This window comes from Cydia fagiglandana, chromosome 6, assembly GCF_963556715.1.
Source record: "Cydia fagiglandana chromosome 6, ilCydFagi1.1, whole genome shotgun sequence".
In the NCBI taxonomy this organism is placed as follows: domain Eukaryota; kingdom Metazoa; phylum Arthropoda; class Insecta; order Lepidoptera; family Tortricidae; genus Cydia; species Cydia fagiglandana.
In genome coordinates, this window is record NC_085937.1 from 14,296,544 (window position 1) to 14,318,860 (window position 22,317).

Consider the following 22,317-nt stretch of genomic DNA (forward strand, 5'->3'; position numbering starts at 1 on the left):
TATGCTGAAAAATACATACTTACATTTAACATGTATGTAAAACTTTGCCATCTTGGACATACAGAAGGTCTTAATCTAAATTATGGACCAAACTTTAAAACAATGTATAAAAATAGCGTAAAACATGTAGGGCCCTTCCTACAACAATACAAAACCAGCTTTAGGCACTGGTCCCACCGCGAGCTAGTAAGCTATGAGCTATCGGCTATAAACACGAACAAAAGATAAGCACTCCCGTGTAAATAAAAGAGACACGGCGATATTTATAGCTCACCGCCTGGGCGAGTAACTATAAATATCGCCGTGTCTCTTTTATTTACACGGGAGTGCTTATCTTTTGTTCGTGTTTATAGCCGATAGCCCATAGCTTACTAGCTCGCGGTGGGACCAGTGCCTTAAAATTAAATATTTATCTCACGAGATGTGTGCAAGTCTATTGTCCGCATTTGATAACATACCTACGCCACTAAAAAGTACAATTTTAAAGATAATAGTGGTTAATATAATTTTCATATATTGGTTACGGTTGTGGTTAATTGACCAAGCTATTGTGTTTGAGTAGTAAATTGAAACTGTATTCAATTAAGTTGCACTACGCATACCTACAGGCGGCATAATTAATATTCGGAGGTAATAACTGAAATAGCTCTTATCAAAAACTGGGTGGAACGTACCACCCTATACAATGAAGCGGTCAAAGGAGCGGTCCGAGTGTACACAATATATCCAAAAATATGTATACAAGTTTAGACCTTATTCCATTGTTATAAGGAAATATATCTTTGACGTAAATGGTAACCTTTAGTTATTACATAGGTAAGTAACATAACAGCTTTTAACTACTTAGTTATTAAATACTGAAATCATAAAACGCTGAGTTCACTTGACTACAAAACACGTTTAACGTTAAACATTTTTCTGCACCTTCTAATTGAAAAATAAAGGATTACTTACTTACTTTATCTTTTTCCTGCTCAAGACAAACACGTGGAAAACCTACGGAACTTCCTTTTCATATCTCATGCTCTGAAAGTGGGTCGTTGTTGTTCTAAAAGGTGCGCAGAAAGTGATACGTTTATGCTGTAGTGCAGAAAAGTGGTGTACTCCTCTGCGGCCCTGTCCCACGAACAACTGGGTGGAAACAAAATGGAAAAATAGTGTCTTTATTTCCTCGCCTGAAACAATTGGCAATTGTTTAATTTTACTAATCCCACGTTGATCCCTTTTTTTATAAAAAATGATGTAAGTGAATTGTGAAAAACAAATTATTCTTGATTTCTTTCGTTGAATTCTATTTACTCGATTTCATAAGGCGGGAACCAAAAGGAATACACCAAAAATATTTTTTAAACCTTACATTTGCGTAAATGAGCAAAGGCAAAATCTTATACAGCCACCAGTTAAACGTTTGTACGATATTAAATTGATTTTTAAAGTTATTTAGCACTATATTCATGAAAATAAAATAAAATACAAGATAAAATTTACTTATATTGTTAATTAAATTGTTATTTAATATTTAAAATACTTTTATTATGTTATTACGTGGTGCGGCGCACCAAGGTCGCGGTGCGGTCCGGTAGTCTGTTGCGGCTTTTAGAACGAAAAAGTATAAAATTAAATAGTAAGAGGCAATCCCGCTGATTTTCATACTATAATGAACATATCATTTTAAAATTACTGCAGTTTGTCAAAAAATATGTGTTTTCGTAAATATTGCGATCTAAATGAATTTCGCTAGGGGTTATTAATCTTCACACATGTAAAGTCTCCGATTGCAAGTAAGTCCTAAGGAAAATAAATCATGGCCGTAGATCTATTAGGTACTTCCATTACTGATTTTGCGAAATTGCCTTGTCTTGTTTGGTTTCCTCGCATTCGATATGAAAAGTAGAGTGTTTAACTCGGGTGAAAGGCACCATTTCTGTCTCGGACTATTGGCGCTCTCACTGCGTTCGAGCGCCAAACTACCTCGACAGAAATGGGTGCCTTTCAACCCTTGGTTAACAATCTACTATTGTCTAACAGTTGGAAAAGGTTTTGTGGCTAATGTTTATTTATACTGCAAAACGTAATTCAAGACCAAAAAAAGTAAACAATGTTGCCACTTTTTACTAGCGCGTCTTGTATTTATGTAAAAATAAGTGAATCAAAGTACTTTTTTAAATAGTAGGAGTGTAATTACTAATGAATAAATTATCTTAGCGTGATTATTTATTAAAAGGAATTTACTATTTTACAAACAAATTATTGCAGTGGCAACATTGTCTTACTTTTTTTGGTCTTGAATTACGTTTTGCAGTTTAGTAACACATAAGATGTAGAGTAAGTAGGTACATCTTCTATAGGTACGAAGGTGGGTAAGTTTAGGTACATGAAATGTAACTAAAAAATATATATATTGGCAACCAAAAAATAAAATATAAAACATGTCGTTTTAAATTTTAGTTTAAATGTACTTTTATATTATTTGAACTAGCCACTAAAAAACCGCTACTTGAACTTGGAAATTGCATTTCTCTTGTGATACAAATAATGAACACATTCCTATTCTTCTTTGTAGTGGTCTGCCGAAAGCTTTATCAATAAATCTATGCCTAGGAATATTTTTGGGTCTTTCATCGTCAACATTTTCTAAAGAGGATCCTAAACCCTTATTTGTCACCAAACAGGCATAACGCAAAAAAGATATTGAATACCCACTGATATTATGATTGATGAACCTTGAAAATAAGTGCTTTCTGTCAATCGATAGAGCGGCATAATAAATTAATAACAAATTCATTAACGTCAACCTAAAACAATTACGAGTTTAAGCCAATTTAACGACGGATTTTCAGTGTCGGGCTGTCTTAAATAAAATGGTTATAGTTATGTATAAGTAATAACTTTATAAACGCTGAAATGTGAAATATTTAGGAACATAGACGACCGTTTCTAGTATGTAGGTAATTTAAACACGAGTAGGTATAGTAGTGTACCCTATAATGGACGTGGAACCAGTAATGGGACAAAAAACCACAAATCCTCTAAAATAAGTATCTAAAAGTAGTTTATAAACGCTGGCTGTATATTATCATAAATAAGAGTACTAGAGCTGTATCAGTTTGAATTTTTATTAAATTTGGTTGTTTTTTAAGATATTGGCGTCAACCCAAAAGTTGTCGAGTCACTGAAAAAAAATACCACTACGAATTCTTAACAACTTCGCTAAAAGAGGTGAGTTAATTTATTAAGTTTTAATTAATTAATACTTGATGAAAACTAGAATGTGTTTTGTTAATTGCATTTACCATGAGATAAGGTATACAACACATTATGTTGTGACTCCACAGATGTAAAAAAATAGTAGTATTTGGCCCAATCCCATTATAGGACCTGTAAAACTGCATACCTCCTATGATGGGACAATTTAAATAATGATGTCATAATTTCGTGTTTACACAATACAGAAGTAAAATGTAGTTACGAAATATGTCAACCAGGAGGTATGCTCGGACTTCGGATAAATTAATATCGTTTTTCCAAACTTTCATTTAACTTGCCCTGTTAGTTAGTGTGGGTCAAATCTTGGTAGCTGAATTTGAGCCATTTTCCGATTTCCGATTGAGTTGAAATTTTGTATTCGTAATTAAGTATGCAAATCGCATGATAATGCAATATTATGATAACATGGACCTGATCTGATGACCTAATTAAATATTTTATACTGATAGAGCAATGTCCATTACTGGGGGGCCCATTACTGGAGCTTTGGTGTCCATGACTGGAGAAAAAAAGCATAGTTTTAATTTGTTTAGTATGTGGAAACTCATTGCAGTATCGTTGATACAACACGCCTAAAACATGAAAGACGGATAGGACTTTCATCTTTTAACACGCTAAGCGGTAGAACATTTAAATGTATTAGGGAAATATCACAAATACTCCAAATTTCCTCTTAAATGTCCCATGACTGGTGTTGTTACTATACATACCTACTTCTAATTAACGCTTAGGTATTTGTGTTTAAATCAACGTTTGGACTAAACTTAATTTGTTCTAGTATTCATAACATATAATCTTGCGGCGATTAACCTGGCTATTGACTATTTAGCTGTATACAATATTTTCTGTCACTTGTTATGTACCTAACTTGGATAAAACAATGACACCTTTCATGGTGAATAAATGTTAAACAAAAGCGACTAAATACCTATTATAGCGGAAGCAGTTATAAAGTTGACCCAAAATTTGTTTATTAAGCTATGAGCTTCATCACATATGTTCCTTGAGTAATTCTAAGCATTTCAAGCCTGGGAGGCAATAAGAAATGTGTGTCTAGTCGGATTTGTAATGGATTCAAACTTTCAACCCCTTTTTAACCCTGTTAGGGGATGAATTTTACAAAACGCTGAAATTACTTTTCCTGTTTTTTAATAATATCCCCAAATACGAAGATTCAAGTCCCGCGTTCGAAAAATTTTTTGATATCCATACAAACTTTCAACCCCTTTTTCACCACCTTAGGGGATGAATTTTCAAAAACGCTGAAATTAGTTTTCTTGTATTTTAATAATATATCGTTTTACGAAGTTTCAAATTCCTAGCTTAAAATAAAACTTGAACCCCATACAAACTTTCATCCCCTTTTTAACCCCCTTAGGGGTTGAATTTCTCAAAATCGCTTCTTATCTCTTGTACACTTTATAAATGTAATCTAATGTGCAAATTTCAACTTTCTATCTTTTGTAGTTCCGGCTCCGCGTAGCAAAAATCTCCAACCAAATTTTTCACCTTTTTACGTTTTTCTTGTAAAATTACTATGAAACTGAAAAAAACAAATATCAGCAATGAATTCTACGTCTTTGGTTTATACAAAAATGATACCAAACTTGCCCTAGTACCCACAAGAATCGGAATAGATTTTTTTTAAAGATGACGGGTGGCGGCCGTCTTTGTATCCCACCCTCCCCCCCACCCCAGGCTAGAAATGCTTAGAATTACTCAAATATCAGATGTGATGAAGCTCATAGCTTAATAAAAAAATTTTGGGTCATGTATGGCAGCGATACATAACTGATTCCAGTATTAGGAAGTTGATGAAATCCAAAATATAGTTGTACGAACGAACTATAGGGTGTATTCGGGTAATTCCAAATGTCGAGAACTGTCGGAAAATTCCGAAAAAAAAGACTTTTATTATGATGGATTTTGGGTGATTTTCATCTGAATTTCGGAATTATCCGACATTCGGAATTACCCGAATACACCTTACAGCAATTTGCAAGTTGGTGATCCTCGTTAAATACTGGGTAATAGTTGGCGTAGCTCCAGGCGGTGGCACTGGCAGCCTGACTACTTAAGAGGACCCTGGATTTTAGAACATGGATTGATTTTAACCCACATATGCAATAAAAAACATTACGCGACCCACTTTTTATCTTTTAAAAGACTAGTAAAGCCAAGCGCGCACCACGATTTTTTGTCGCGCGATAATTTAGTCGCAGAAATGTAACGTATGGGTTTATATGGCGGTGCGCGCATATGCGACAAAAAAATCGCAGCGATTTTAAAATTGTGATTTGTTACAACTTTCCGCGATAGCGCGACGCGATTGTCGCAAAGTGAATTGCAGCATACGAAGCTATATGGCCCCGCGCGCACTGCGATAATAAAATCGCAGCCGGGACCTCAGTCGGCATTTCGCTCTCCAAGTGTCAACATATCGGAACCTGCTTCTCCAATGGAGTTACAAGATGAGACGCTAGATGTTGACCGTTTAATTATAGAAATAGAAGGAGATCACCTTTGTGGTATAAATACTCAGTCATACAGCGATTGCATATTGTTTCACGACAAGCGACTGGTACGACATCCATGTCGAGAATGAACAAATCGTCGACTTTTTCATCGCAGTGCGCGCACTGAATTTTCTGCGATAAATTACAGCGCGATTCTAAAATCGTGTCGCAAAAATTAAAATCGTGGTGCGCGCTTGGCGTAACTGTAAGAATATGTCTCTTAGATGTTTTTACTAAACCAGTCCAGAGAGGAACAAGAGACAATACATTCGTGTTAACTATGTGGAAAGTTTAGTGTATATAAGTGGGGAATTTAAAGCCATGAGCGCACTCGATGAAGCAAAAATGTGACCTATTTGGGCTTAAATCCTCATATTTTACATCTGTCGATCGTCAAATAACTAACGTATCCACCAGATTCCCTTATCCTATAGCTTTTATTGAGTATATATATAACTAATAGAGAAATGAACAGCCTTTTTAAAATATATCTATTGCCTGTGAGCGCATTGTCCTCTTAATAGCCAGCGTGTATCTAACGAGCCGCCGCGACCGCAGCGACCGCGGCCAATCACCGCCCAGTTTCAATTTACGCGGTTATCACACATGCGGATCCGCACCCTGCTCCGATGTGTGAGCGTGACAGCGCTTTGCACGTAAAGCGGTTCTCCACTCGCACAACCTGAACGGCGTGCGGATCAGCATCCAATGTGAAGACTGCCTTAGGATACCAGTTACGAGCACTGCTCTTAAAATGCATATATCAGTATATTACCGAGTTCATAGAAATAATTACGAGCGAGAAATCGTTAAAGCTGCTATGGACAATGAATTTTACGTAGACTAGTTATATGTTTCAAGCCAAACGGCTGAGGTAGCAAAGCTGAGATAGATAAATACATTTCATTTAAAATACATTTACACCGTTAAGATAATATTGGAAAGCCGCTTTTCCCAACAAATGTAGACTTTTTTTCCTTGTTAGATATAGACAGTACGGAAAATATCACAATTAATTGCCATGGCTATGCCTCTTCGGACCTTTTTGATTATTTGATTACCTATTATACGATTAAGGAGCGAAAAAAAATCACGTTTGTTGTAAGTATCACAGTTGTATGGAAGCCCCATTTAAATATTTATTTATTTTGCTTTTAGTATTTGTTGTTATAGCGGCAACAGCAATACATCATCTGTGAAAATTTCAACTGTCATGGTTCATGAGTGTCATAAGTGTGCCTGGTGATAGACAGACAGACGGACGGATGGACAGAGGAACAGCGGAGTCTTAGTAATAGGGTCCCGTTTTCACCCTTACGGAACCCTGAAAAGTAGGTAAAATTTGGAGTTTACAGGCAGGGCTCAGTGATTGCCTGAGTGCTCTAAAAGTAAGCAAAATTTCAGTCACCATTAACCTATTTTCCTTATTTCAAGCCTAACTCGCCTTTCACTTGAATGATGCCATCTGTCATAACTTGTTTCGAGCGTGAAATCCTAAAAGGCGTTGGTTAAAATACGGCTGCGAGTTTGGTAAAATATCGGCTCACTTTTGAAAACTGACGCCAGATGGAAAGCTGTGATGGGTATTTCAAATAATTTCGAACTTTATAGGCCCAGTGCCTTGGGTACAGTCAGTATCAAAATTCTTATACAAGTCAAAATGGCAGGTCAAGACAAACTATTAATAGCTAATTGAGACTTATAGCGTATTTATGAATTACGGAATTACGGCAATTATATCATCATCATCATCTCAGCCATAAGACGTCCACTACTGAACATAGGCCTCCCCCTTATATATCACACATATATTATATATCAATCCGGCAATTATATATCACACATCTAAACAGTCACTGACAATAATATGTTATACACGAAAGCCGCAAAAATATCTGACACGATCTTATTTGTAGAGCCATAAGAGCCTGTCACATATTTTCGCGGCCATCGAAGGCAGTTGACTGTACAAACAATGGATCTCCGGTATAATTACTGTTGTATAGTCATCATTCATCATCATCATTTTCAGCCTATATACGTCCCACTGCTGAGCACAGGCCTCCTCTCATGCGCGAGAGGGCTTGGGCTATAGTGTCCCACGCTAGCCCAATGCGGATTGGGGACTTCACATACACCTTTGAATTTCTTCGCAGATGTGTGCAGGTTTCCTCACGATGTTTTTCCTTCACCGAAAAGCTAGTGGTAAATATCAAATGATATTTCGTACATAAGTTCCGAAAAACTCATTAGTACGAGCCAGGATTTGAACCCGCGACCTCCGGATTGAAAGTCAGACGTCATATCCACTCGGCCACCACTGCTTTTTATAGTTGTATAGTACAATATATATTATCTATGTAGTTTTTTTGTAATCTCCTTACTGACAAAATTCTGTAAGACACAGACATACATATATTAAAACTTTGGAGGTTTTTCGACTTAAATATTTACGTGAGTGACCCGTTCTTAATATGTATATTTAAAATGTCCTTACTGACTGAGTTCATTTTATTTAAATGTTACTTCGCTTGTCGCTTCACCTATCATCTTCGTTATGGTAACATTCAATTTCTAACCGCAGCTGCACTACCGGTACTGAACGCGTCGCTGTCATTGTCAATTTCCATAGTAAAATGAACAGTAGTGCAGCTGTCGTTGGAAATGGACTGTCACCTTTACACGCATGTGCAATTGTTCATTGATCTAAAACATTTTGATGAGAGCACTCGTGAATATCATAACACCGATAGGTGCCGATAGCAAAGAAAATTATTGATGAACTTAGCGAGAGAAACGGAGATATATATTTTCCTTTTCAAGCTATTGTGTATCTTCCGATGCGTCAGTAAGTCAGCAACTTGTATGCTGAGTATCTTTATTTTTGAGAATCACGATGATTTGCGTAGTCTTTGGGTATTCACTTGCAAATGAAATTATTGGAATAAAAGTCGGAAACAAAAACTGGGTCAAAACTTGTAGTGGCGTGTATTTTTATCATAACTATGTTTCCATATAAAATAGTGACGATGATACATTGACATAGATATACACACTTATACATTATGCATCTTAGTTAGCAGGCTTTAAATTTACCATGGACAAAGGAATATCAAGAAATGTAAAGAAGTTGTAATTATATCTTCGAAAACTGAAGTAGAAAGAACTGAAGAGTGACAGGCATTTGGTGGTATTTGTATTGTTAATGATAACATTCCATTTCTAACCGCAGCTGCACTACCGGTACTGAACGCGTCGCTGTCATTGTCAATTTCCATAGTAAAATTGACAGTAGGTAGTGCAGCTGTCGTTGGAAATGGAATGTTACCCTAATCCATAGCGCTTAAAGGTTGATTACCTCATCTATAAAGTATGAGTCCATACAACGTCATATACTTCTCTGTCAAACTAGAGCTTCAATATTTTGCACTAATTTACTTCGTATTATTTTATCTATGCAACAAACAACACGACAACGTTGTTAAGCTTCTTTGACTGGAGTACCGTAAAATGGGGTGAGTAGGGTCAAAACTGAAATTCAAACCTCGATAACATTTTATTTTTACATATGAAAACTGAATGGTGTATACATATAATAAGTGTTCCGGACGTTTGTATTTTAGTTTTTATTTTATTTTGGGTAGTTCCATTTCATAACTTTGACGATAAAGAGGAAAATCCACCTCACCCGTAGTGCCTCGTATTTGGGGTGAGAGGGATTTTCATACAATGGTGATTTTGGAAGTTTGTTGGATCGATTTTTTTTATTATGCGTATTACTATAGCTCGATTTTAAATTGGAATACATTATTTTTGTAGCAGTAGCCTGAAAATCCCTTCTCACCCCCCTCTCAAACCTTCTCTCCCCATTCATAACCCACCTCTCCCCGCGAAACCTACTCACCCCGTTTTACGGTAATTTAGACAATTTCATGAAAAAGCCTCCATTAAAGCTAATTCATTAGACACCCAGCATGGAGCGTCGTAATAAAGGCTTCGTACGAAGGAACGCCAAAACGATAACATTGCTCAGACGGTAAATTTCATTAACATTTACTGCGAAATCTGGGTGAAGACAGGTAAAGAGCGGAATTTATTATCCAGTTCATTGCTTTTCTTATCCCTTGAATAAAAATCCGGCTGTCGCGCCGCGCCTAAAGGGTACACTATACCAAAAATGCAAATAAATTCAAAAGACCCTTAACGCTACTTCCTTTAATTTATGAATTCTCTAGCACAAACCCGACGGAATTGAGGGTATGCCGGCTGTTATAAAATATTTGGTACACTTGTTAAATATAATATTTGATATAAATATTTTACGACCAATAAACGAACCAGATGGGCATCACAAAAGTAGTTATGAGGATTTCCTTTAACCCTAAAAACAATTTACTTTGCAAGGTACTTAAATATATATACAGAGTGTTTTTGATAAGTACGCCCACATATTCTAAGGATAGTTAGTTTATGCCTAAATGCCTTTATAAGGCAGAGGGAATATATTTCCCACCTGATTTTGAACTTTATTTCAAAGTGAGAGGTTTCAATTTTGCATAATTCCTGACGCCCTCATGCCTTATAAAGGGTTAACTTCCATAAGTTTTACTGAAAATTACTACTTTTAGTTTTCCTTATAAAATAAATCAACGCGCAATGCATCACTATTTTAGTTTACTCAAAACGACGCACTTACTGACTGTTTATGCGGCTCAAAAAAATAAGAATAACTAGAAAATAAAATAATAAGAAGCTAACTGAGAGCGTGTATCTAAAAACGCAACTCAAAAAAAACTGAGAAGCGTCAGAGGGCCTATCGCGAACCACGTTCGACGTGTTGCCTCGTCACACTTACGTACGAATTTACAAGTGCAACAGAGAGGCAACACGTCGGACGTGGTACGCGGTAGGCCCTCAGAACACACTGCGTACACTGCGGCAAATTCCGGTGAGGTTGGACTAGCAATGCACGCACGAGAACTTTCCAAAGTTGCGAAACTTTCCACATGAGAAATTCTCGGTAACTTCTGAGAATGTTCTCGAGAACGAGAATTTATTTATTTATCGTAGTTTATACCATGAATATTTACGATAGTTTAGGTGTCGTCCTTACCCCCAGAAAATTCCGACTTTTGATCGTCCGCATCCGGTCAGAAAAATGTATGACGGCCCGGCGAAACAGTCAGACTTAGGTGGGGGGTGCTCGACCAAATGTCATAGACGGACCCTGGCAGTTTTTGACGCCGCCATTTTTTTTCAATAAGGCCGACTTTTTTTTTTACTTTTTTAATTTTGTCCTAGCGCGCTGAAATTTTGGTCACGGAATCTCGAGGTCACCTAGATACCTAGAAAAAAAATTTTTTTTGAAAAATTCTACAATTGCGGGAAAACTGGCCACTTTTATTTTGTATGGCAACTTTTAAACGGTGCGTGATAGGTGGGGGGTGCTCGACCAAATGTCATAGAAGGCTCCAAGACAAAATAAACTGCATTAAAAAAAATCAAAATGGCCAACTTTTTTTTTAATTTTTTCAAGTTGGTCCGAGCGCGCAGAGATTTGGAATGGTGGGAGACAGAGGCCTCTAGATTCTAAAGAAACAAAAAAAAAATTTTGGAAAATAAATTTCGAAAGTCGAAATGTTCTCTGAAATACAGTGAGAATTTAAGCAACTTATTGGTAAACTTATCACATCAACAAAATAGCTAATTGTAATAGACAATAATATATGCATAATAACATTTAGTTTTAAGTTATGCCTATTTAAACTTTATTTCAAGTATATTCTCTTGTTTAAACAATAATTTCCATGTTGCAGGAATGTTCTGAGAACATTCTCGAGAACGTTTCCGGTTTTTGGGAATGTTCTGCAATTTGTACATTGCTAGGTTGGACCTTTATAGGCACAGTGCGCATAATTAGAGACCGAAAATTCATAGTAAGTCGACACTCGGTAAAGTGTCGCTTGTAATATTTGCGCTCGCTTATCTAAGTCAACTAATTAAGTAGAGCGCGTTATTGAGCTCGACAAATAGGTATGTAGCGAAACATATTTTGACACTCCCTGTACGTTAGGTTAGGTTAGGGATAAGTGGTTAAATTAAATTAAATGTGGCGGTGAAATTTATTAACTACGCGGCGTTCTAAGCGCGATTAGATCTTGCTTGCGGGCAATTGAATTACCAAGTACGTGCATACGTATATTAGCAGATAAATATAACTATGCAGATAGAAAACCTGACGCGCAATTTTATTAGGTACCTCTGCAAACAATAGAATATCTTTTATTTTTAATAACAGCAGTTACCACCCAAAGGGGTCATCCATTAATTACGTCACACGAATTTCTAGATTTTTTGACCCCTCCCCCCCCCTCCTTGTCACACTTGGTCACATTTGGTAAACCCCTCCTAGTGTGACGTCACATTTTTTCTACGAAATCGCCAAATCGAATTAAGTAAGTACCTAAGTATTATCACAGAATAAATAATAGTACTAAGTACAGAAGACTCACTCTCTAACAAAACGCGTCTGTTACGATCAGCACAGATATGGCCGCTAGGTGGCGACAGCGCCACGCGCGGCTTATGGCAAACCCCAAAATTGGGGCCGAACGGATGTACTTTTAGCTCTCTACCTGTAGCAAAGCGACGAAATCGCGGAGTGAGACACTCCTGGTATTATTAATATTTTATCAAAATATTTTGACGATATAAATATTAATAATTTTAAGTATAACCCAAAACTGCATAGGAAAGAAAATTAAACGAATAAAAACGATTATCGTTTTAAAAACTTGTTATTTAAATGTACAGCGAATAAAATAATTTAAATAAATTTTCGGTTACTGGTGAAGTTAAAGTGACGTCACAAAGTTTGTGTCTCCCCTCCCTCATGTCACAATATGTCACATTTTCTTGACCCCCTCCCTCCCCCTAAACGTGTGATGTAATTAAGGGATGACCCCAAACAAGGGAAATTGTCCGCGCATAATCTTCGTAAACTGGAGTATTCTGTGGCCTCAAAGCAGAACCGGCTCCAATCGGGCCATCACTAGTGGCTTTGTTCGACGATTCTAATTTAACTGCCTTCGGAAACACGTTTTAAAGCGTATTAACTCCATGACTGTTTGTTTTTGTTGTTCACGGTATTATTGTCGTCGAAAGACGTTGATTGCACATAAATTCCTGCTAGTATTTAGTATTAACTATCGTCTATTCCTGGATTATTGTCTGTGTGTGTAAACGTAAATTGTTTTAGAGTCGGACAAAGAAAAGTCTGTAGCGGACTTGATAGCCTACGCAGTGCAAGTGTCATTAATACGTCATAATTTCATAGAAGTTTGACGTTTAAAATAACACGTGCATTGCGTGGTCTATCGAATCCGCTGCAGACTTTTCATAGACTGACTATAGTAAATGAGTCTGAAGGAACCTCCTACGTTTACTAAAACTAAATGGAAAGAAAATACACCTTTCTTAGAACATGTCACGGCGTACGATGATGAAGTATTTCGAAGCAATATCTTTATCTCTAAATACGTTGCAAATAGTTTAGGAGTAATAATGTAGTACAAAGACCGACTAAAATAGTTATTAAGCCGAAACCTAATTTTGGCTTTGGCTAAAACCAAAATAGAAATTTCTTTTGAAAATAAGAAGATTTGGGCTATTAAAAATTAAAAAGAAATAGTTTATAGTCTTTATGGCTTAATATAAACACACCAGAAATTATTATAATTTCCAACTAACGTAAAAACTTAAATATACGCTGTTACTTTGCGAAAATTTCAACTGAAAGTTAATTCTGACACTAACTACATTTTAAACGTAAATGAATTACTTATCCGAAATTAACATTTGGCTCTCTGGAAATCTGTAAATTGAAACCTTAGTTAGACGTTACGTGTATTTCAAGTTAATCTAATCAACTTAAATGTTTGTGATTATTTCGAGCTTGAAGTTTGTTACTTAAGTAAGCGTGATAAAAGGGAAAATAGAATAAAATTTAGCATACAAATACCTTACCTGCTTAACCTGGTATCCTACATGGACTAGGTACCCCACCCAATTTTATTTAAAGACAATTATTCCAAAATGTCTGCAACGGGCGTAATAATTAATTAATTATTATTAATGTTAGGTATTAATGAGTTCTAAATAGGCGGATAACGCTACAAGTGAAAACTAAGCAGGCTTATTTAGTGGCCAGTAAATTTTTAAGTTTGGTTACTTAGTTTTCACGAGATTCAAGCAAAAATATGTTGATAAAGCTTACTGAATTTGGTCTTGTTAACTATGCCGGGATAGACTCCCAAGATGTCTTACAAATTTTATAATTAATTTCATTATTCATAGGGTACCTTTATATTTTCACAATATTATATTAAGGTAATCAGAAATGCTAATTCTATTGCCATTCTGCTAACGAACCGTCATTTCTATTAATGATCAGCAAACACTACGTATCTACCTATGCTATAACGATTCCGCAGAATCGTGAAATCCGAGGTTGTACTCGCACAATTATCAAATTATAGGTAAACTTTATTATAAATCTGAAAAGTGTAATATGTACAGTCGCCATCAGATATATCGGAGCGGCCAAGGTGCTCACAAATATCTGAGCACGCCTTTATTGTCAAGGCGTTAGAGTGCGTGTTGTGTACTTAGAGATTTAGAGCTACTCTAAACTTAATAAGACACAATCTTAGCAGCCATTATATACCTACTGTTGGTACTTTTTTGGATCTTCCTTTTCTAAGCTCTGCTGTAGGGTGACCAAGTACTTAATTTATTATAACTATGGTCTAATTGATTAACATTCAGGCTTATATATGTTTAAGTTTACTTATTAGAATTACCTTAGAAAACTGTTAGACATCTACATAATTTACGTTTTTTTCCTGTTCCAGCGCCTTGATTTGGAAGCTGCAATCACCGCGAACCATTTGAGAGAAAGACAAGAAGCGTTAGCTGCTGAACAGGCTAAGAAGGAAGAAAACTCTAGTGAGAAGAACTGTTCTCGGCCACAGTCTCCTAACGGCTCAGTGCATAAGGATTTATCCAGGGTCTCTTCCAAACTGAGCCAGAGCAACGTAGCGGATGAAAGTCATCGTTTTATCAAACCTATAATCTTAGTAAATGACAGACCCCCGGATGATTCTGATGATAAGTGGACGCAACTTGTGGACGTGATATCACAAAGTGAAAAATTTAAAGCGATCACGAGTAGAAAGAAATTTAAGCGGAAGTTTTGTAGAAGTAAGCGAATTACGTTTAAAAGATCTTACTCGATCGCGTGACATGTGTTTATTAAATTAAATCCAGTGTACATATTATAGTGCGCGGTGTAGGTAAATGTATATTCTAACGCATATTTTTTAATTTTTTAACGAGAAGTTTTTTAAAATAGGTATTGAAAAAGTTGGTCCACTTTTGTAACCGTTTAATCCCGTATTTTACATAAATGTTTCAATGATTTTGATTAATTTAAGTACGCAATAGGTAATTATATTCTTAGGAATTTTGTATTTTATTGTGATGTTGAAGAGTAACCACGATTGTAAATAAAATATTTACCTGAATTAAAAAAATATGTTAACTTCCTGTATATTATGCCCTCAAAGTATTGTTTTTGGTATGTATGTGCCTTAATAAATAAGACTAGGTTTTTAGAGATATTGTTTATTTAATACATAATAAGTATTTTATAAATATATGTTTACTGCCTTGTTGTAGTTGACGTAGTTGTATGTTTACTGGTTAGTGGTACTTACCATAAGAACGGTACTGCCAAATCTGTTTTGAATACTCAAGACTTGGTTTATCTTATCTATATATTGTTATGTATTTAATGTAAAATACAGTAATCTAATCATGCCAAAGTAATTTTTTAAAAGACTTCGTATACATAAAATGATTAATATAGGTAATGTGATGTATACCTTTTTGCTGTAAATAAAGCATCAGTTATGAGTTTTATGGTGGAATCAGATAGGTGATGACTGATCAACACAAATAAAGAGGACATAGCTTAAATATAATTATATACCTATATATTAAATATAATTATATATTAAGTAAGTTTCTCTAGCGTAGGCCGGCCTTTGCCCAACATTGGGACACTCAATATAGGCTAGAGAATAAAAAGGAACTGACGTGTTTGATTTCTCCAGAAGCGGTATCATGGTCGCATTTTTGTCACCTGTCATGCCATGCGTCACTTTCGCACTTTACATATTTGTTAAAACGTGACAGGCATGGTGAAAATGATAAAGAGCCGAACATCTTAGCCCTACAGGTCAACCAGAGGAAAAAAGGTAGTTTGCTAGTCTATTTATGGCAAACAAGGATAATTACGTGTCGTGTGTAACAGGTATTAAGCAATATGTATGTAAGCACGCACATTAACATTAATTGGCATGGCTACACGTTGTTAGACCGGGGCTTTGTCAAATTTTGAAAGTATTTTATGAGAAATTATATGTTTTCTTTGAGGGAAAACTGTTCTTGAAATTTAAAACAAATATTATTCTATTATAGAGCTCCATTAAGAAAGTATATTTTTAAAAAGATTGAAAATTGGGTTGAATGTCTTAATAACTTTTAAAACAAAATCGCAAATTTTAAAGGCCAGTTTTTATCAATTTGGAATCGAATTTATGGAGTTACCAATTTGCCTGCCGAAGTAAAATAAGTTAGAATTTTAAAGTCTGATAGGAATCCGATTATGTCTTCAAGGATAAAAGGTTAAAGTGGACATAATTCAATAAAATCGAAGGACGTAACTTCTTTGAATTTACAATTTTTTTTGCGGTTATGATTCGGTCAAATTGTGTTTTTAGAAAAACTAATTATAGCCAGCATTCTATGAATGTAGTATGATACCTTAGGGTATGGTGCTTGACGCACACTAGCGTCCCGTCCCCTCCCCCTGACGCAACCCCCCCCTTTTAGCATAAATATGTCCCGGTTGAGAGTTTTTTTTGTTTTTTGGGGAAAGTATACAATATAGGGAATAAGTGTCAATGAAAGAAATGTTCCCTATTAAATTCTAAACAAAAAAGGTTATATTCATTTTTTTGATACGATGCACCATATTGATGTTTTAGCTAGATGAAAACTTCGACAAAATTTTACCGTTGAAAAACTTGTTGAAGTTCAATATAACATAGTACGTGACAGTACCTGAAAGAAATCTTCACGAAGAATAAGCTTGCAAGCTTATTCTCCGTATTAGTTTTATTTCAGTACTGTCACGTACTAACTTATATTGAACTTCAACAGGTTAATACATGAATATGGTGAGTCTTACCAAAAAGTTGTATATAACCTTATTTGTTTAAAATTTACTAAGGATTATTTCTTACCTTGACACTTTTTTCCTAACTGTAATACTTTTCTCATAAATAATAAAAAACCGTATACCGGGATATATTTCATGCTAAAAGGGGGGGTTGCGTCAGGGGGAGGGGGAGGGACGCTAGTGTGCATCAAGCACCATACCCAAAGGTATCATACTACATTCATTGAATGCTGGCTATAATTTGTTTTTCTTGCCCATACATTAGAACATAATTTAACCGAATCATTAGGGATTAAGACGAAGGTTTAAAAAATTCGCTTGTTTGTCCGTACGTTTGATACAGCACAGTTTAAAACTAAAGCATTAGATTCTAATAATACTAACCTTCCAGTAGTTCCAGTCTACTTATTATTATACATGTGTCAGACTTATAAAAAAATAACTTTATTATTATAGTAACGAAGGACAACTTCTCCTGTCTATGAAAGTTAACTTATTTATTATTACCTACCCAGTAGTGATGCAATGAATACTGTAATGATTACAAATAGCATTAGGTACTTACTTTACTGCTAAAAATAAGTGGTCGGTTTTTAGCAATAGCAGTTTTATGTATGACTGATATGGTGATAGTTATTGTTTAAATTTGCCTAATTTTTAAGAAATGCGTGAGAAATTATATTATTCATAAAACACTATATTTTATAAATTGAACCTTGGTGTAAAACATCAGAAAATCCATGGTATAATAATATACTCCGCCTGGTACTCTCTTCCCGTCTTTTCGTGGTCACGTGACTGACACAACCCTACGTCATCGTGTGACAGCGCTATATGATAATATGCGATAGCGCTATATAAAGTGGCAATGTTATTGTGACGTAGGCTTGTGTCACTCTGGGAAGAGAAGACCATGTTTTATTAGACTATGAGAAAACCCACGTTACATGGCTACTGAAGTACTTGTTCGCGCATTGTTTGATCGTTTCTAACTGGTAACAGTAACCGGCGCGAAACCAGTTGAGAGGACGAGCGTTCCACTAAATTACAATGGGTGGACACTGGACGGATATATCGTAGCTTGTATTCTGTAAAATAGTGCACTAGGTACAGTACTTTTTCCTAAAGTGCGGCAAATCCAAAAAAGGATGATATTATTTAGGTAGCCCATTAGGTAGGACCAAGAGCACATTATGAGTAGGTGGCCACATAGGCACGTTTATTTCCGATATTACAAAATACAAATGGTTTTTTTTTTTCAATGTGGCGCGCGCATAGTTCTTGTGAGCAAGAACCCCGCTAAGGATACGGGCGAGCCTTGCTCATATGCATATTTGTCACCAGTTTTCCCTTAGTCGCCTTATGTACGACACCCATGGGACGAGATGGGGTGGTGCTATAGACAAATGGGTTGTCTCTGTTGTTACTTAAAAGCAGCTCGAAACCAATGATACTTACATTTTTTTTTGTTAGCCTGGTTAAGTGTCCCACTGCTGGGCAAAGGCCTCCCCTCGCTTCCTCCACTCAATCCTGTCTTGTAATTTCCCGCCAATCCGGACAAAATACGTCCAAGTCGTTCCGCCATCTCCTACAAAAATAAATATAAATAATAATTTACCCTAGTAAAAGTAAATCTCCTATACATACGTCGAAGTTTTATTTAACATGTATTATTTACCGGATATTGCCTTAATGTAGGTTCGTATACTATGTACAATTTGTGCCCAAGTAAACAATATAATATATAAACAATGTAGTAATATCCGAAAAATATTCTTTAGCAATAACACAGGTACCGTAGGTATACGTAGCAATGCACGCACGAGAACTTTCCAAAGTTGCGAAACTTTCCACATGAGAATTTCTCGGTAACTTCTGAGAATGTTCTCGAGAACGAGAATTTATTTATTTATCGTAGTTTATACCATGAATATTCACGATAGTTTAGGTGTAGTCCTTACCCCCAGAAAATTCCGACTTTTGGTCGTCCGCTTCCGGTCAGAAAAATGTATGACGGCCCGGCCAAACGGTCAGACTTAGGTGGGGGGTGCTCGACCAAATGTCATAGAGGGACCCTGGCAGTTTTTGACGCCGCCATTTTTTTTCAATATGGCCGACTTTTTTTTTTAACTTTTTGAATTTTGTCCTAGCGCGTTGAGATTTTGGTCACGGAATCTCGGGGTCCCCTAGATACCTATGAAAAATTTTTTTTTGGAAAAATGCTACAATTGCGGGAAAACTGGCCACTTTTATTTTGTATGGCAACTTTTAAATGTCATAGAGAGCCCCGAGACAAAACAAACAGCATTAAAAAAAATCAAAATGGCCGACTTTTTTTTTAATTTCATCAAGTTGGTCCGAGCGCGCTGAGATTTGGCATGGCGGGAGATAGAGGCCTCTAGATTGTAATGAAAAAAAAATTTTTTTTTTGAAAAAATTGTCGAAAGTCGATATGTTCTCTGAAATACAGTGAGAATTTAAGCAATTTATTGGTAAACTTATCACATCAACAAAATAGCTAACTGTAATAGACAATAATATATGCATAATAACATTTAGTTTTAATTTATGCCTATTTAAACTTTATTTCAAGTATATTCTCTTGTTTAAACAATAATTTCCATGTTGCAGGAATGTTCTGAGAACATTCTCGAGAACGTTTCCGCTTTTTAACCGACTTCCAAATCCCAAAGGAGGAGGTTATCAATTCGGTTGTATGTTTTTTTTATTATTTTTTTTATTTTTTATGTTTGTTACTCCATATCTCCGTCATTACTGGACCGATTTTGAAAATTCTTTTTTTGATTGAATGTATATGCATACAGATTGGTCCCGTTTTTATCAAAACCCAGTTCTGATAATGGGATCCATGAGGAATCGAGGGAACTCCTCAAATCTTAAAGGCATACATATAGTGATTTTTGAGTTTTTATCAACAAATCAAGCATATACATCCAAAAAAGTGACATTTGATGAAGTGGAACTGCTGATGATGATCAGAACGGAACTCTTCAACGACGCATAGTTCATGGTTGGCGATTTGTCCTCTTCGTTATGTTTGTTAAGCAAGTTAAGTTTCTAAGCCACATTTTTGTCAAGCTCGAGTTCTGATGATGGGATCCATGAGGAATCGAGAGAACTCCTCAAATCTTAAAGGCATGCGTATAGAGATTTTTGTATTTACATTAGAAAATCTAGCATTTTCATTATAAACTGTCGCATTTGATGAAGTGGAACTGCTGATGATGATCAGAACAGAACTCTTCAACGACGCATAGTTCAGGTTTGGCGATTTTTCCTCTTTGTTATGTTTGTTAAGCAAGTTAAGTTTTTAAAGCACATTTTTGTCAAGCTCCAGTTCTGATGATGGGATCCATAAGGAGTCGAGGGAACTCCTCAAATATTAAAGGCATGCGTATAGAGATTTTTGTATTTACATCAGAAAATCAAGCATTTTCATTAAAAACTGTCGCATTTGATGAAGTGGAACTGCCGATGATGATCAGAACAGAACTCTTCAACGACGCATAGTTCACGTTTGGCGATTTTTCCTCTTCGTTATGTTTGTTAAGCAAGTTTAGTTTTTAAGGCACATTTTTGTCAAGCTCCAGTTCTCATGATGGGATCCATAGGGAATTGAGAGAACTCCTCAAATATTAAAGGCATGCGTATAGAGATTTTTGTATTATCATCATAAAATCAAGCATTTACATTAAAAACTGTCGCATTTGATGAAGTGAAACTGCTGATGATGACCAGAACAGAACTCTTCAACGACGCATAGAGTACACGTTTGGTGATTACGAATTTCGATTTTGACTTGGACTGGGACCCGGACTCGGACCGAGAACCAGACTCATACCCGGATCCGGTTCGGACCCTGACCCGGACCCGGACCCGGACCCGGACCCGGACCCGGACCCGGACTCGGACCCGGATTCGGACCTGGACTCGGACCCGAACTCGGACTCGGTTTCGGACCCGGACCTTGACCCGGAAAACCACTATGATACCCTTAACTAAATAAACCACTATGATTACCTACCATAAAATGTAGGTATAAAGTATGATGATACCAATCTTACTAGCCCCTCCCGCTTAAACCCCCGCCGTTTAGTGGGTTAGGTTAGATTTGAACCGCGATCCTCACAGAACCGAACAAGGGTTAGGTTAGGCTAGAACTACGACCCTTACAGAAGCGAAATGCTAGTAGAAAAGTGGGTGGTTTTACCTCCTTTTCTACATAGTGTACCATCTACAATAATCTTTCACCGGCCCCCACAGAAGTCGGTTTTTTTTTCTTAAAAATTATTGGGAATGTTCTGCAATTTGTACATTGCTAGGTATACGATACATCACATAAGTATGTTATTTGTCTCGAGACATCCATCTTGTGTAGTTTTAGTAGTTTCATATTTCATCAGTGCCACAGAGAAATAATAACTCACAGAGATTCAGCTCAAAGCAACTGTGCTCTGGATCCACTATTACATTTTATAATGCAAAGCACGGCGGCGCAGATACACGCCCACAGACAAAACATCCTCTAGACTGAGCATAGTCGCGCTACCCCCTCTGCCACGCATACGGTAATTTTACTCCATGTTCGAGTCGAAAATGTCTTTGTGTGACGTCCGTGTCTTTGAACGGACCAATCACGGCAATCACGGCACGGGACTTCGCTCACCTCGTCCCGCGCACCCCCGCATTTTTGGCATCATCGGTTGCATGAAATAATTGCTCTAAACTTGGTCTAGAGGATTCCTAGTATATGGGCATGCCAACGCCATACAGACGCCGTGCGTATGAAAACAATATGTACGATTTACACCAAATGGAAGGAGTCTGCCGATGCTAGAGTAAAGAGCTTCTATACAATATTGACTAGCTTCGTAAGACCCAGGGCAATTTTGGCGCTTTTGAATTTGGAACCTTCTATTATTTAGATATGAGTTCAAAATTCGAATTTAATTTGTACTCGTACAAGTACACGGGGACTTACTAGGCTAGAATACTCTGTGAGACTTATATGTGACATCCCACGGGTACCTAAAGGTAACCTTATGGCGGTTGTCCCTAACGCTATTATTAACTCAGCTCAGCTCCAATATTATTGCGGCGCTATGCGACGTAAGCGCCAGCCGTCATAAGGTACCTTTTGCCGTGGAACGTCACATATTTACATATTACTATACATTTTTTTGTACCATATATATGAATAAAGATCAA

General features: G+C 36.4%; 1 protein-coding gene across 1 annotated transcript in view; it reads left to right on the plus strand.

Moving 5' to 3' along the window:
• The window catches only part of LOC134665597 (uncharacterized), a 51,583-nt gene extending 36,348 nt beyond the window's left edge, over nt 1–15,235 (plus strand). Inside the window, exon 3 of the mRNA XM_063522562.1 lies at nt 14,696–15,235. Coding sequence (XP_063378632.1) covers nt 14,696–15,085 — 390 coding nt within the window. The 3' untranslated portion in view covers nt 15,086–15,235. The remainder of the gene's footprint in view (nt 1–14,695) is intronic.
• The last annotated feature ends 7,082 nt before the right edge of the window (nt 15,236–22,317 follow it).